At 48.4% G+C, this 14,922-nt stretch overlaps 1 protein-coding gene across 1 annotated transcript in view; it reads left to right on the forward strand.

Moving 5' to 3' along the window:
- The first annotated feature begins 3,337 nt into the window (after positions 1-3,337).
- ELOVL4 (ELOVL fatty acid elongase 4) overlaps positions 3,338-14,922 on the forward strand; it is an 80,726-nt gene continuing 69,141 nt past the window's right edge. The window contains exon 1 of the mRNA XM_075923779.1: positions 3,338-3,738. Coding sequence (XP_075779894.1) covers positions 3,639-3,738 — 100 coding nt within the window. The 5' untranslated portion in view covers positions 3,338-3,638. The remainder of the gene's footprint in view (positions 3,739-14,922) is intronic.

A 14,922-nucleotide genomic window follows, 5' to 3' on the forward strand; every position in this document is an offset into this window, starting at 1 on the left:
ATCATTTTATTGCCCTTTTCTGAACTTTTTCAATGCCAAGATCATCATTGAATAAGCCTGTAGGTATCTAAATGCCTATGCTTCTCAGCAGATGCACTGCAGTCCTGCACCTAAGACCCAGAGTGATGCATGAACCAGTGGCATAGATTGGCATTCCTCTGCCTAACTCATCTGTAGGAGCCAATCTACTAAGCACGGTAAGTGCTTACCTAACAGTCGAGCCCCTGTGGCTGGATCAGGGGACAGGAAAAGGGGAGGATCTCCCTTATAACTTTTAACTTAGTGGTTAGAGTGCTCACCTGGGATGTGGGAGAGCCCCAGTTTAAGCCCCTTTCTCTTTTTTATCTGTTTGGGAGAAGAGATTTGAATTGGGATATGCCATCTCCTAATGATCCATCTAGTTCAGTATCCTTCCACTAAATATTTCATTTTGATCAAAAGTTTGATCATAACTTATCTTTGATAAATTGTGGAGAAGGGATGAGATACTAAAGGACTGGAAAAGAGCAAGTATAGTACCCATCAAAAAAAGGGGGAATAAGGCAACCCAGGGAATTATAGACTAGTCATTTAAACTTTGGTACTGGGAAAAATAGAGTAAATATCCAACCAGTCAATTGGCAAGCACCTAGAAGGGTATAAGGAGTATGTCTAGACTACATCCCTCTGTTGCCAGAGGGATGCAAATTAGACATACTGACATTGCAAATGAAGTGGGGATTTAAATATCCCGCGCTTCATTTGAATAAAAATGGCCGACGTGTTTTGCCGAGTCAGCACTTTGACGGCAAAAAGTGGCTGTCAAGACGGGGATTGGGCGACAAAAAAAGTCTTTGTTGACCGATCCTGTAAATCTCATTTTACGAGGCATAAGGGATCGGTTGACAGGGGCTTTCTTTGTCGCCCGATCCCCATCTTGACAGCCGCTTTTTGCCGACAAACTACTGACTCAGCAAAACGCAGTGGCCATTTTTATTCAAATGAAGAGCGGGATATTTAAATCCCCATTTCATTTGCAATGTCGGTATGTCTAAATTACATCCCTCTGGCAACAGAGGGATGTAGTCTAGACATACCCGAGGTGATAAGTGAGAGCCAACATGGGTTTGTCAGGAACAAATCTTGTCAAACCAACCTACTATCCTTCTCTGATAGGATAACAAGCCTATTGGATTGGGGGTGGGGAGTAGCAGTAGATGCGCTATCTCTTTACCTTTGTGAGGCTTTTGATACTGTGGCACATGACCTTCTTACAAACAAATTAAAGGAATATAGCCTAGATCAGGGGTAGATAACATATGGCACACATGCCATAAGTGACACACGAGCCGATTTTGAGTGGCCTGTGGATCAGCTGGTGGGGCTGTGTGGTCAGCGGCTGCCCCGTGTGCCGCCATTGGAGCCAGGTCACAGTGAGGCTGTCTCTGCTGGGGCAGCCTCACCACAGCCCTCATTCCTGCTCCATGGCAGCCACATGGTCCGACCGGTAGGCCTGCATGACCAGCAGCTGCTCCGGGGTCAGGGCTTCTCCAGGGGTGATTAGGCATTGTGGGGGAGTGGGGTGCCCCCAGGCCAGCTGCCAGGGCAGCTAGAGCTGGGCGGGGGTGTGGTGGCTGCGGGGAGGAGGGGATTTCATTCTGGGGCACAAGTGAGTGCTGGGGCATGAGTGAGGGTGAGTGCTACCTGGGCTACGGCTACAGAGCTGGGCGGCAGTGTGGGCGGCTGAGGGGAGAGGAAAACATGTGGGGGGGTCCCTCTACCCCAAAGCAGTGTTGATCCCTTAGCACCTGGGTTCCTGGCAGGAAGGCAAGGGCGCCATTGGCCCACCCCCCCATCAGGGCTGGACACCCCAGGGTCACCCACCTGCCCACCCCAGCCTTGCCCATTTCTCTGAAATGCCCCCCAGGCCACCCTCACCCCAGCCCATGCTGGCAATCCAGTATCACCCCCTGTCCCTCCCTGCAAGATTGGAGCCAGTGCTGGCTTCCTGTGGGGGCTGGAGAGAAGCCCTGAGGCTCTGCACTGCATCTGGCTTCCAGGGAAGTGCACGTGCTGCTCCTCCCTTCTCCACAGGAAAAACCAGAGTAGAGCCTGGGGCAGGAGACCAAGTCAGGTATGTGGTGGAGGGAGCCCCTCCCCGACTCCTCGGAGAATGGCGCAGCCCAGGGCAAGCAAGGCTAAATCTTGGCACGCCACTTCAGAAAGGGTGCTGACCCCTGGCCTAGATGAACATACTATGAACTGTGTGCACAACTGGATGGAAAAGTATACTCAGAGAGTAGTTATAAATGGTACACAATCAAGCTGTAAGGACAAATTAAATGAAGTTCCACTCTGATCAGTTGGGGTTTAGTTCTATGCAATATATTTATCAATAATTTATATTTATAAACAATTTAGAAAAAGGCATAAAAGAGTATATCTGTGAACTATAGCTTGAGAGGGTTAAAAGTGCTTTGGGGAACACACTGATCTTGAAAAATTGAAGAAATGGTCTGAAATAAGTAGGATGCAATTCAATAAGGACAAATGCAAAATACTACAGTTGGAAAAGAATAATTAATTGAACAAAACCAAAACGGGATATGATTGCTTAGGAAAGCACTGTGGGAAAGGATGGGGTGAAGGGGGAATTTAATGATCCATTATAAGAGGCTACAGTGCAACACTTGCAAAGCAAGTGAACATTCTGGCATATATTAGCAGGAGTGTTGTAATCAAGTCGGGAGAAGTACTTCTTCCCTGCTACTCAGCACGCATACAGACTCGGCTGGCGGGTAGTGCGCAGTTCAAGGCACCATACTGGGAGAAGACTGGGGACAAATAAGAGAAAGACAAGAGGAGAACCACCACAACGAAGAAAGCTCTAGGAATCCTGACCTATATGAAGAAGGAGTGAAAATAAAAAGTGGGGGGTTAGTGGGGGGTTGGTTTGCTCTGGAGCAGGGAAGGCGGGGGGGGGGGTGGAATGGGGGCCCTGGGAGCAGCGATGAGGGATGTAAATGGCAGTTATAAAGAGGGGAAAGCCTAGAGACCCAAGGCAGGACCAGAGCCACGGGAGGCGCAGATCTCCGAAGGGGTGTGTGTGTGTGGGTGGCCCACTAGGAATAGCGCGGGGGCAGGATGGGTAGGCACCGGCCGCACTGCAGGTGGGAGGAAGGGGTTAGGCAAACACCTGTCAGGGGCGGACCAGCTAACACTCAGCCCCGGGCATGGCAGGGGCTGCAACAAGGGACCAAGCCAGGACCCCCCTCGCCAGGCTGCCAAGGGAGGAGGGAGCGCGCACCTCCAGCTGCAAGAGCGCCGAGCCCTGTGCGCCTGCGCGGCCGGTGATGGAGCGGTGTCTGCGGGGTGCTGCGGCTGCGGCGGCAAGAGGGGGAGGCTGCTGGCCAGGTCACGTGGAGTGAGCCGCGCGCTGCGGACCATCCCCAGCCGGCGGACAGGGAGCCGGGCGCCTGCTGCGCTGCGCTGCGCTGCTCCCGCCCTGCCCGCGGGCACAGGCCGGTCAGCGCGAGGCGGAGTCAGCGGCGGGGGCCCCGGCAGCGGCACGCGCTTAAATTACGTGCCCGGTGCCAGCGGGGAGCAGCTGCAGCCGCGGCACTAAGGCAGCGCAGCCTCCCCAGCCACCGCCGCTCGCTATGGGACCCGCCGCCGAGCAGCCGGGCAGGGCCCCGGGCCTCGTGTCCAGCCTGCTGAACGACACCCTCGAGTTCTACCGCTGGAGCTGGAGCATCCGAGGTAGTCGCCGCTTGCACCTGCCGTGCCCCAGCCTCCGCGGCGCCGCAGCCTGCCCCCCCCCCCAGCCGGTGCCATAGCCCCGCTCCCCCCGACAGACTCCGCTTCCCCTTGGCCTCCGACCTGCCCCATCTCTGCTCCCCACAGCCCCCCCGCCAACGACTCTGCCCTGCCCCAGCTCTGCGCGCTTTGTTAGCGCTCCAGCCCCTCTTGCCGTTCCCCATGGATCGCCCTCCATCCCCTGCCTTTAGGGCACCTGCCTGTACCTAGCGCCTTCCCCTGGATTTCTGTCCCCCGGCCACTACTCTCCTCTGATCCCCCGCTCTCTCCTTCTGTGTCCCTTCGCCAGCCCCAGCTGACCACCTCGTCTCCAGTTCTCTCCATTTCCTGCTCTCTTCTTGTCCCCTCCTACTCTGCCCCTGCCATGGCTACTGCCCCCAGCCTTTCTATCCCTCTCTTCTTCCAGTCCACTCTGGAGAGAGACGGTCCCTCCCAGCCTTCCCTCCTTACGCGCTGTCACTGTCACACAGCGGTCAAAATGGCTCCATTCCTCTAGACACCGTCTCTATGTGCAGAGCAGGCACGGACTCTCAGTCCATTAATAGTGCATTGAACAGTTCAGAGGGGGTGAGGAAAAGAGGCAGGAGCCTTCCACCCCTGCAGGTAAATTATGAACTATTAGTCTCTTCTGCACCCCTATCTTATCTCTATGAGGGGTCCCTTTGCAGTTATAAATACTGGGAGCATATTGGTGCATGGGTTTCCCTTTGCCCTCCACCCTTCATGCCCTCCTAGGTGTTACTTAATGATATGATATGATTGAAGATAGTGGGACCACCTTATTGGAACATGTCACTTTCCACTTCTTAGTTCATCTTAGTCACAATATTAAATGTTGTGTTAAAACTTGTATTAAGTGGCAATCATATTATTGGTACTCTGGGATCTTATTGCTAAGTGAACTTCTACTTAATTTCCTCCTCTCAATTTATTTTCTTGGCAATATGTTATAGCCTAAAGTTTGATAGTAGTGATAAACAAGACCCATATATTCCATGGAATTATATACCTAAATTCACCAGTTAGCACTTGAGCAGTATCACTTACATTTTACAAACTTTTTTTTTTTTTTTTTTTTGCAAAATAGGGAACCAATTAATACAATCAACACAGAAACTTTTCAATTTATTTTAAAACTACAATCACTGTATTCCATTTCATCGTTTTCCCACATCTTCTTTATGCTGCTATTTTTGTTTTGGTAACTAGTAGCTATACTGGAGAAGTTACGAAGGGGACAGGGTAGAAAGCAGCTTGCAGTTTGGGAATATATATGTTTGTTTGATTTTCTGCTAAAATGAGCACCAGTGAAATAGTGAATAGTGATTGTTGAAATGGTCATCTTTAGGTTGCAGAGTTATTCCATTGATGCAATATGAGATACGTTCACTCTTGTCACTGAGTTATTTTTGCAGGCAGGCTTCAGGCTCAGGAGGACAATAATGCAACTGTTTGTGATTTTGATTGGTTGTCTAGAACAGGGAATGGTTAAAGATTCTGATAGCTCACCTACCTCATCAGATGCCTTTTCCCTTCCTGCTTTGCAGCCCACCACCCCCAGCCATCTGTCAGATAATAAATTAAGCTTATGTTGTAGATACAGACAGCTTGTTATTTCATGATCTGCCTTGCCACCCTAGCTTCTGATTTTACCTTGACATATTTTAAATATTAAATAATCCCATACATACATCTCTGCTATGTTTCAAATCTTCCTGAAGCTGAGATCAAATGGAAAAGATGCAACAGAAAGGCATTGCAATAAGCCAGCGTATGCTCCACTGAATATATTTGCATATACTGTACCCATGTAATATGTGGAACGGAGACTCTTTTTGCTCATCAGTGCTAGAGTCAGAATGAAAGAAAATAGTTTTAAGGGTCTACTCACAGCCTTTTAGGGAGAAGGGTTGTTTGGGTTTTTTTGGCTACTGAATGTGTGTTTTTACTATCTTCTGTACACTGTGGTACAGTGCAATAACAGTATAAATCAAAAGACAGAGCTGAAAGGGAAAAAAAACCTGAGCAAAGAGTGATTAGAAAAACAGCGAAAGCGATTGCTGTCTTCCATTAAAACGGCATATTATAAAAAACTTTTTCTAACACTGTGGCATGGAGAAACAGCATAGGCAGTAGTAGATGTCCTTTTGATGTTTCTAAAACCATCCTGAGCTTTTTTCTAATTAGGCCTTCAATTTTTCATTGTTCTGTTAATTTGCTGGTAATGAAATAGTATAGTAATTTAGGATTTTAAACAAGCTAAGTGTCAGTTACATTGGAAGGGGGAGAAGGCTTCTTGTTATGACCATTAGGTTTGGAGGCTGCCTGGAAGGACAGTCTTGGAAGGGGCCTAAACCATACCAGTATCATTTTAGTACTTATTTATATAGTGGCAATATGCATAAGGGGGCTCTAGAAGGGGCACTACTGTAGTCACAATCAAGTAAAAGGTAAAAACGATTGCTTCATGTTGTTTCATTGTCTGAGTGCAGGCCTGCTGATGGGGGAGGGTGACAAAGGAGGCAATTGCTGGGGATCCAGGTGATTTAGAAGGGCTTGCCCCTCCTCCAGCTGGCACCTGCAGTGAGGCAGGGCTAAGAGAGGCTTCCTACCCACTCTCACTCCACACCATTCCTGGAAGCAGCCAGCACGTCCTTGCAGCCCCTGGGGGAGGAGGGAGTGTCTGCACAGTGCCCCATCCAAAGCACCTACTCTGCCGGGAACTGCAGCCAGTGGAAGCTGCAGCGGGTAGTGCCTATGGGCAGAGGCACAGGGAGACCCCTTTTTCCCCTGCCTAGGAGTCACTTCAAGAGGGCTGTTCTGATTGCTTTTGGGAGCTGCCCGAGGTAAGTGCCAACTCCCTGACCCCTTCCTGTATCCCAGAGCTCGCACCCCACCATCCCAGCATGCTGGAAGTGAATGAGGGTGAAAGTGAGTGAGAGTGGGGGAAAGCAAGTAAGGGGGGGAATGAACAGATGGGGTGAAGGAGAAAGGGTGGGGCTAGGCTAGGCAGGGCCAGACCGAGCCATTCCGGCGCCCCGGGCAGACTGTTGAATTGCGCCCTGGGTTGGGGGAGGGCACATGCGCGGACCCACCCCCACCCGGCACATGGGGGAGGGCACGCGGAGCTGGCAGCAGTGGCAGGACGCACATGCCCAGCCTGGCGCAGCCCAGCTACTGCCGCTGGCGCACAGCCTGGGGCCGCCCAGGGCGGGCCAAGCCTGGCCGTGCAGGGCCCTGCGGCCACAGGGGGAAGGCTGCTGCTGGCCAGTGCTGTGGCGGTTAACGCGGCCCCCGCCCTGGACAGCCGTTGCAGGATAGCCGCTGACAGCTGCTGCAGCCCGTGATCCGGGAGCGGGGCATGCGGCGCCTGATAGCAGCTATAAGGCTCCTGATGGCAGCTACACAGGCACAGCATCACCCAAATGTCAGGTGGACTATATCTGCCCAGGTATGTTTTGAGTGTGCATAGGGAGCCCATTAACTGTTTTGCCCTACATCCCAGAATTACTGTTGGTGGACCTGCCTGAGTATGATGTTTCAACTGTTGACAGCTGTAGTGTCATCACATAACAATGCTGCTATGTCCTCAGATAAGTCATGAAAACCCTCAAATTCCATTTATGGATTTGTAGTACTCTTGCTCAGTTTACTGCTCTTCTTGCTCTTCTTTTACTTGGAAAAGGGCATAAAGCATCTGGATGCTCTTCTTGCTCAACTCATCCATTTAAAAATCATAAATTTACCATGTCCTGAAGAACCATAGCAGTGATGTTGTTCAGCAGTCATCAGAAAAGAAATTGTCATGCAATCACATCATCACACCACTTAATGACATCATGGATCAGTATTATTGAATAAATCATTTTGAAATTACACAGCAACATTATACAATATACAAAATAAGAAACGGTATTCCCATTACAGCTCCTACACAGTAATATTTCTTTGTTTATTCTAACCTTTCCCCATTGTCTTCTGTTTTCTTTCTCACTTGTAATCAGGCATCCCAGTTTCTCTTATCTCTTTTCATGCAATAGAACAGGAGTGGCCAATCCCGCGGCTCGCAAGCCGCATGCAGCTCTTCGCTCTTGAAAGTGTGGCTTGCAAAGCCTCCCCCATGGCTCGCGAAGCTGCCCCATGCACCCCTACCTCGGCTACTGGCCTCAGCCCCTTGTGCTCACCAAGATGGTAGTGGCTCATGGGAGCCTGATGTGGCCAAAAAGCCTGCCCACGGTTTTTAAAGGGGCAGCGTCTTTTTTTGGCTGGTGGGGAGCTGGACCTTTTTGGAGTTTGGTTTTTTTTGCTTAACAATTTTGGTGTGGCTCTGCATTTTTTCCGCCACTGTTCTGGCTCTCTTCACTTAATGGGTTGGCCACTACCCCGGAAATAGAACCTCAGTTACAAATTGACCAGTCAGCCACATATTTCATTTGGAGCTGAATGTATGCAATCAGACAGCAGAAGAGACAAATAATAAAGTATAATATTGTTGTTAAACTACTTTAAAAACAGCATTTTTCTTCTATATAGTAAAGTTTCAAAGCTGTATTAAGTCTGTTCAATTGTAAACTTTTGAAAGAACCATAAAGTTTTGTTCATCTTCAGAGTTGAGCATTTCAGAGTTACTAACAACTTCTATTCCCAAAACTTTTGCAACTCTGGGGGCTTGTCTACACTGTCACTTTACTGCACTGTAATGTGGAACTCCTTGCCAGAGGATGTTGTGAAGGCCAGGACTTTAACAGAGTTCAAGAAAGAACTAGATAAATTCACTGAAGTTAGGCCCATCAATGACTATTAGCCAGGATGGATAGGAATGGTGTCTGTAGCCTCTGTCAGAGGCTGGGTATGGGTGATGGGAGAGGGATCATGTGATGATTACCTGTTGTGTTCATTCCCTCTGGGGCATCTGGCAGAAGACAGGACACTGGGCTAGATGGACCTCTGGTCTGACCCAGTATGGCCATTCTTATGTTCTTACCAAAAATCTATTTAGCCCCATATCATCTCTTCCAACAGTGGCCAATGCCAGATGTCCAGAGGGAGTGAACAGAAACAGGTAGTCCTCAAGTAATCCCTCTCCTGTCATCCATTTTCAGCCATTGACAAACAGAGGCTAGGGACGCCATTCGTACCCATTCTAGCTAATAAGTATTGATAGGTATTCCTAGAACAGTGGGAGAACTCTCTTCCAGTGCTGGCACTGTGACCACACTGCTGCGTTAAAATGCTGTGGTGATTGTGTTTTAAACATAGCAGTGTATACAAAGTCTGAAGTTCTATGGCAGGGGTGGGGAACCTAAGATGTGGCCCCCAGCTTGCCTGGATCCGGTTCCCGAGGCTCAGGGCTTTTCCCCCCAGCATTGGGGAGCCCACACTGGCACTTCAGGCCCCCTCCCCACCACTCCCTATGGGGCTGGGGCACACACAATCTACTGGCCTGTTCCCCCTTCCCCCCCCCCCCCCCCCCGGTTCTGGTGTGCAAGGGGAGAGCCTTGTCAGTGAGGGTTTTGTTTTGGTTTTTTTGCTTCTCGCTTGTGTGCAGCCCCTGACTGATGTTTCTGTGAGTCAGTGGCCCCAACCCAATAAAGGTTCCCCATCCCTGTTCTACTGTAACGCACAAGACTTTTCTGACACTTTGCAATTCTGCCAGCATTCTTTCCTTTTGTTGTCCAAAATCCAGGAAGAGGTCCAGGAATAGCTTGGCTCACTTCTCAATTTTAGCACAGTCTTTCTAGTTTAGCATTGCTCAGCACCATCATAAGAGTACCAAGAAGAGAAAAAGTGTAATGTGTTTTTAAACATCAATAAAATCTGTTCTAGGATTATAAACACTATTGTGATAATCCCAATTGTACTTTTTTCATGGTGTCAGTGGAGGGCAGAGTTGTTGTTCGTCCTTTGAGTTCAAAGATGATCGTGACAGTACCGAATAGTTTGTTTTTTGTGAACATGTGAGTGGCTGATCAGACCAGTTTTAGCTTTGAGTTGTCTGTGGCACAGTGGACAAGAGATGCTGCAATAAAGTTACTAGATTAATAGCAGATGTGCTGCTGTTGTGAGATTTACACTGCTAGCATTTCTGCTTTGCCTCAGTAGTTCTCCTTGCTGCTCCAGTATTGATGAGACTTCACAGGTAGAAGGTTCACGAGCAAGATCTTCAAAGGACTCTGGATCATTGTTGAAATGTATGAAGAAGAACTTGACGGAGTCTTTGAAATATTTCTTCTGGCTTCCCTGAGAGTGCTTTCCTTCCTTTAGCTCGCTGTAAAAGATCTTTGGCACTGGCTCATCTGACATGCTGGTGACATGTTCTGTCCATCTAGGTTGGAATGCCTGCCTATATGAGAACACGAATATCTGGAACCTTGTCTTGCTATCTTGTCCTCTTCAGTTTTCTCAGACAGCCCAAGCGATTCAGCTTCATAATGTGGTGTCTGTACACCATTTTTGCACGCATACAAATTTGACAATGCAATGGCTTTGCCAACCTTCAGAATTGTTTATTGTGAACTCATTGTGAACTCCAGCTGGCAGTGTCCTGTGACATAAGTAAACTTGTCCACTGCCTGGATGGTATGGCCATTCACTGTGATAGTAGGCTCTATGTAAGACTTTCCTGGTGCAGGCTGGTTCAGCACTTCTGTCTTCTTGATGTTGATAGTGAGACAAAAAGTGTCACAAGCTGAAGAGAAATAGTCTATACTATTCCATGTCAGACTCAGATTTAGTATTCAGGGAACAGTCATTTGCGAATAGATTATGAACAGTCACTTTCTACACACAGTCTTTGCCTGTAGTCTCCTCAGATTGAAAAGCTTGCTATTAGTCTGGTGTCTCATGCCAATACCAGTGTCATAGTTGTAAAAGGCACCTGAAATAGGACAGAAGAGAGTTGGAGCCAAGGCACAGCCCTGCTTTACTGCCTTGATCACTGATTCACCATCATACATAACACAATCGAGTATGCCATCTTAGAATTGCCGAACCATTGTGATGAATTTCTTGGGACAGAGTTAAGGTTGTTTGGATGCCCTATATATACATTTCCATTCCTTAACATATTTGGATTTCTTCTAGGTTTAATCTTATCTCTGAATTTCTGTATTTAAAAGGCTTGGCTTTAAGATAGTAGTAAATATTCCTGTAACTTTTTCCTCTTTGAATTACTTATGTACTTTAAGCTTTCACAACCTATAATATAGCTTTTTGGTCTTGGAATACTTTTCTACTTTATTTAGGCCCCAATCCTACAGATTCTTAAAGGCTCACATGTGTAACTACTGACTTTCCATGAGAAGCACATGTATAACTTTGATGTTTAAGATTAGGGTCTTAGCATTTACATTACAATAGATTGATTTAATCAGTAATCAGGACACCTTGATTTAAATCAGTTTCAAGCTTTTATTTTGCATTTGTATTTTTTTCTAAAAAAAAAAAAGAACAGGTTCTCATTAGTGTACTAGCTTTTGCTAACCAGGAGTATACCCTATATCTGAGCAATTATGGTTTAATTATTCAGATTCTAAAATTTACATTTTTAAATTAAAGGTAAATGACAGTTCTTATTTACTAGATTTTTTTACTCAGTGTAATATTCCCCTAACCCCTACCTGCTCTCAGCAGGACGAAGTCTTTTCTGTGCCTGCTGTGGACAGGAGTGGCCCGAGGCCAGCTGTGGCAGCTGGCGCCCCCGGCGGAAGGCACAACTGGCGCCCCCACCTGCACGGCCATCAATGGCCGTGACGTAATCATTGGATGCCCGGGCACCCCATGACGTCGAGTCTGCCTAGGCTCACAGGCCACCCCTGGCTGTGGATCTTCCTGAAACTCACCAGCCTCCTTCAACACAACCACCACCTTACAGGCCTTGCTCTACAGGTAGTGATAGGCACACACCATCCCTCAAATCTATGAAGCATTCCTTGTTCATTGGACACTAAGGGTATGTCTACACAGCCGGGTTAAAGTCGAATTAAGCTACGCAACTTCAGCTATGTGAATTCCATAGTTTAAGTCAAAATAGCTTAATTCGGCTTTTGGTGCTGTCTACACAGCAGGAAGTCGAAGGAAGAGGGTTATCATGAGTTGGAGTGAGAAGTCCTCTAGTTTGACATTGTTTCAAAATAAAGGCTTGTAGTGTAGACACACACTATTTTATTTCAGAATAACGTTAGTTATTTCAAAATAACGCTGCTGTGTAGACGTATCTTAAAAGAATCACCAGACCTGCTATTCCCAAAGAAGCAATATATACCAGCCTATAAGAGTTAACTCAGGATCACCCCTTTGCTTAATACCACAATACGTAGATATCTTTATAGTGAAAATAATACGATTACTGGAATCTTCTTTAAAATGTAAGACTATTGGAAACAAATGGTTACCAACAGATCATTGCATGCTTTCTAGAGACTATATTTAATTAAAATTTAAGCTTATTTAGACAGGAGAATACCTCACTGGAAGTTCTCTCCAGCATTTTCAATCAAGCCTGGCTTAGATCCCTCTTTCATGAAGCAAACTTGCTCTTCATTTACTTTCTTGGTGAAGGATGACTACTGGTAGTCTTCTTTGTCCCCCAAAATGTAGTAGAGCAAGCTTTTAATGTGCACCTCAAGATCGGGTCACTATCCTCACCTCTCCGTTTGCTGTTTACTTCTTTCTGTTTGAAGAGGTTTTTTTACTCATTACCAGTTACTTTACATTGGGGAGAGACCTGTTGTGAGCCATAATATTTGGCTTACATGTGAACAACAAAGCCAGTGCTGAAAGAAAATCTGTTTTTCACCTTTGCTGGTGATTAGTCCATAAGAACATAAGAACTGAGGGTATGTCTACATTACAGCGTTATTTTGAAATATCTAATTTTGAAATAGTTATTTAGAAATATCTTATTTCGAAATAACGCATCTACACACAAAATGCATTTCGAAATAGCTTTTTGCTATTTCGAAATAGTGCGTCCATACTGATTGGATGCTGAATCACATTTAAGGCCAGCTGGAACTGGTTCCGGCAGGGCATCGGGTCAGAAGTTACCTTGTGGCCAGGGCAGCCAGCAGGGCATCCTGGCAAGGTCTGGAGGCCCCCTATTTTGAAATAAGTGTCTACACAGCGCTTATTTCAAAATAGCAATTTCAAAATTGGCGCTATTCCTTGTGGAATGAAGTTTACCAATTTTGAAATAAGCCCTCCGCTATTTCGAATTAATTTCGAAATAGCAGCTGGCTTGTGTAGATGCTAGGAATGTTATTTTGAAATAACTTTGCTGTGTAGACATACTCTGAGTTAGATCATTGGTTCATCTAGCACGCTATCCAATCTTCTGGAAGTGGCCAGAGCCAGATGTTTAAGAGAAAATGAACAGACCAGGGAAATTTCATATGGTCTGTCCTCTGTCAGCCAGATTTAGCTTTTCACAGTCAGAGGTTCAGGGATACCCCGAGCATGGGGTGGCAACCCTAATTATCTTTAGCACATAGTTTACTTTAAATGTGCCGGGTACATAAGGCTAGGGGACTGCACCCCCGGCTCACTACGCTCGCCAACCCCCCCATCTGTCCACCGCAGCCAGATCGTGGCCTCCCCTTCTACAGCAGGAAGGGGGCTGCACCAGCCCTTTCTACAGCCAGATGGGACCTGGACTTTTGGGCCTGTGGCCAGGGGGAGAGGTCAAGAGCAGGCTGGGGGCAGGGAGTCTGGCCAGAGGGAGGGGGCAGGAATAGGGGAGGGCACAGGAACAGACTGGGGGTAGAGTGTCTGGCTGGGGGCAGGAGCAGGCTGTGGGCAGGGTGTCTGGCCAGTCTGGGAGAGGAGGGAGCTGATTTCCTGGGGAGTGCGTGTGGATTACTAGAGCCAGGTGGCAGCTGCACCTGGGCAGGAAAAGGGCGGGGCAGCATCTGCTGCAGGGCCGGTGTTCCTTCTCCGGGGGTATCTCCATCTCCAGCTTGCAGCAGGTGGCTCTGGGAGACGGGGCTGGCCCCCTCTAGGGGCGATGAGTGCAGCAGTGCTTCAGGCCACGGAGACTCCTTTTTCAGGAAAGGACTTTTCCCTTTCAGCCCCCACTGGCTGGTGCTGTGATCTCTGCCCCACGCGTGGGGGCTGCTCTTTATCCTGTCTCTCTAACGCCCCCCTTCCACTGCTGCAGCTGGGACCAGCGAAGAGTAGCGGGGGAGAGAGCAGCACTCTGAGCAGCATGCAAGGACAAAAGCCAAGAGTCTCAGTGCATGTGCTTGGGAAGCTCTCACAAGGTCTCACAACTTCATATCAGAGGCAAACTTTGTAGCAACACCCCTCCACCTGAATAGCTGGAGCATCCTAGTGGCTCACCTCCTCAAAACAGGGCATGTGTGCGCATCCCCGTAAGCTGCATCTGGCGCAGAGTCTCGGGGTTTTCTCCTCCATCCCCATCTCAGGAAACTGAGCATTGGGGAGGAGAGTGGCCACGTGGCTCCCGTGACTCCCCAGAGCAGGAGAGAGGTCGTGCGGCTCACAGCTCCTACAGCTCCCCCTGGAGCATGGAGGAGGGGAGAAGGAGCGGAGAGGCCATGCAGCTGAGGACAGAGGGAAGGGCAGCAGGATGTCACTCGGGGTATGTCAACACTACAAAGTTAGTTCGAACTAACGGAGGTTAGTTCGAACTAACTTTAATAAGTTAGTTCGAACTAACGGAAGTTAGTTCGAACTAACTTTAATAGGCGCTACACTAGCGCTCCGCTAGTTCGAATTTGAATCGAACTAGCGGAGCGCTTAGTTCGAACTAGGAAAACCTCATTTTACGAGGATTAAGCCTAGTTCGAACTTACTAGTTCGAATTAAGGGGTGTGTAGCCCCTTAATTCGAACTAGTGGGAGGCTAGCCCTCCCCAGCTTTCCCTGGTGACCACTCTGGCCAACACCAGGGAAACTCTATGCCCCCCTCCCGGCCCCGGACCCCTTAAAGGGGCACGGGCTGGCTACGGTGCCCGTGCCAGGTGCAAGCCTGCCAGCACCCAGCCAGCAGACCCTGCACCTGGCACGGCACAGAGCCACCCACCCGATGCCCCCCAGCCCACCCCCTCTTCCCGGGACCAGCTGGCGGCTCCCGGGAGCTTGCCCTGGACCACAAGAGGCGGGCACC

This window comes from Pelodiscus sinensis, chromosome 3, assembly GCF_049634645.1.
Source record: "Pelodiscus sinensis isolate JC-2024 chromosome 3, ASM4963464v1, whole genome shotgun sequence".
NCBI classification, from domain to species: domain Eukaryota; kingdom Metazoa; phylum Chordata; order Testudines; family Trionychidae; genus Pelodiscus; species Pelodiscus sinensis.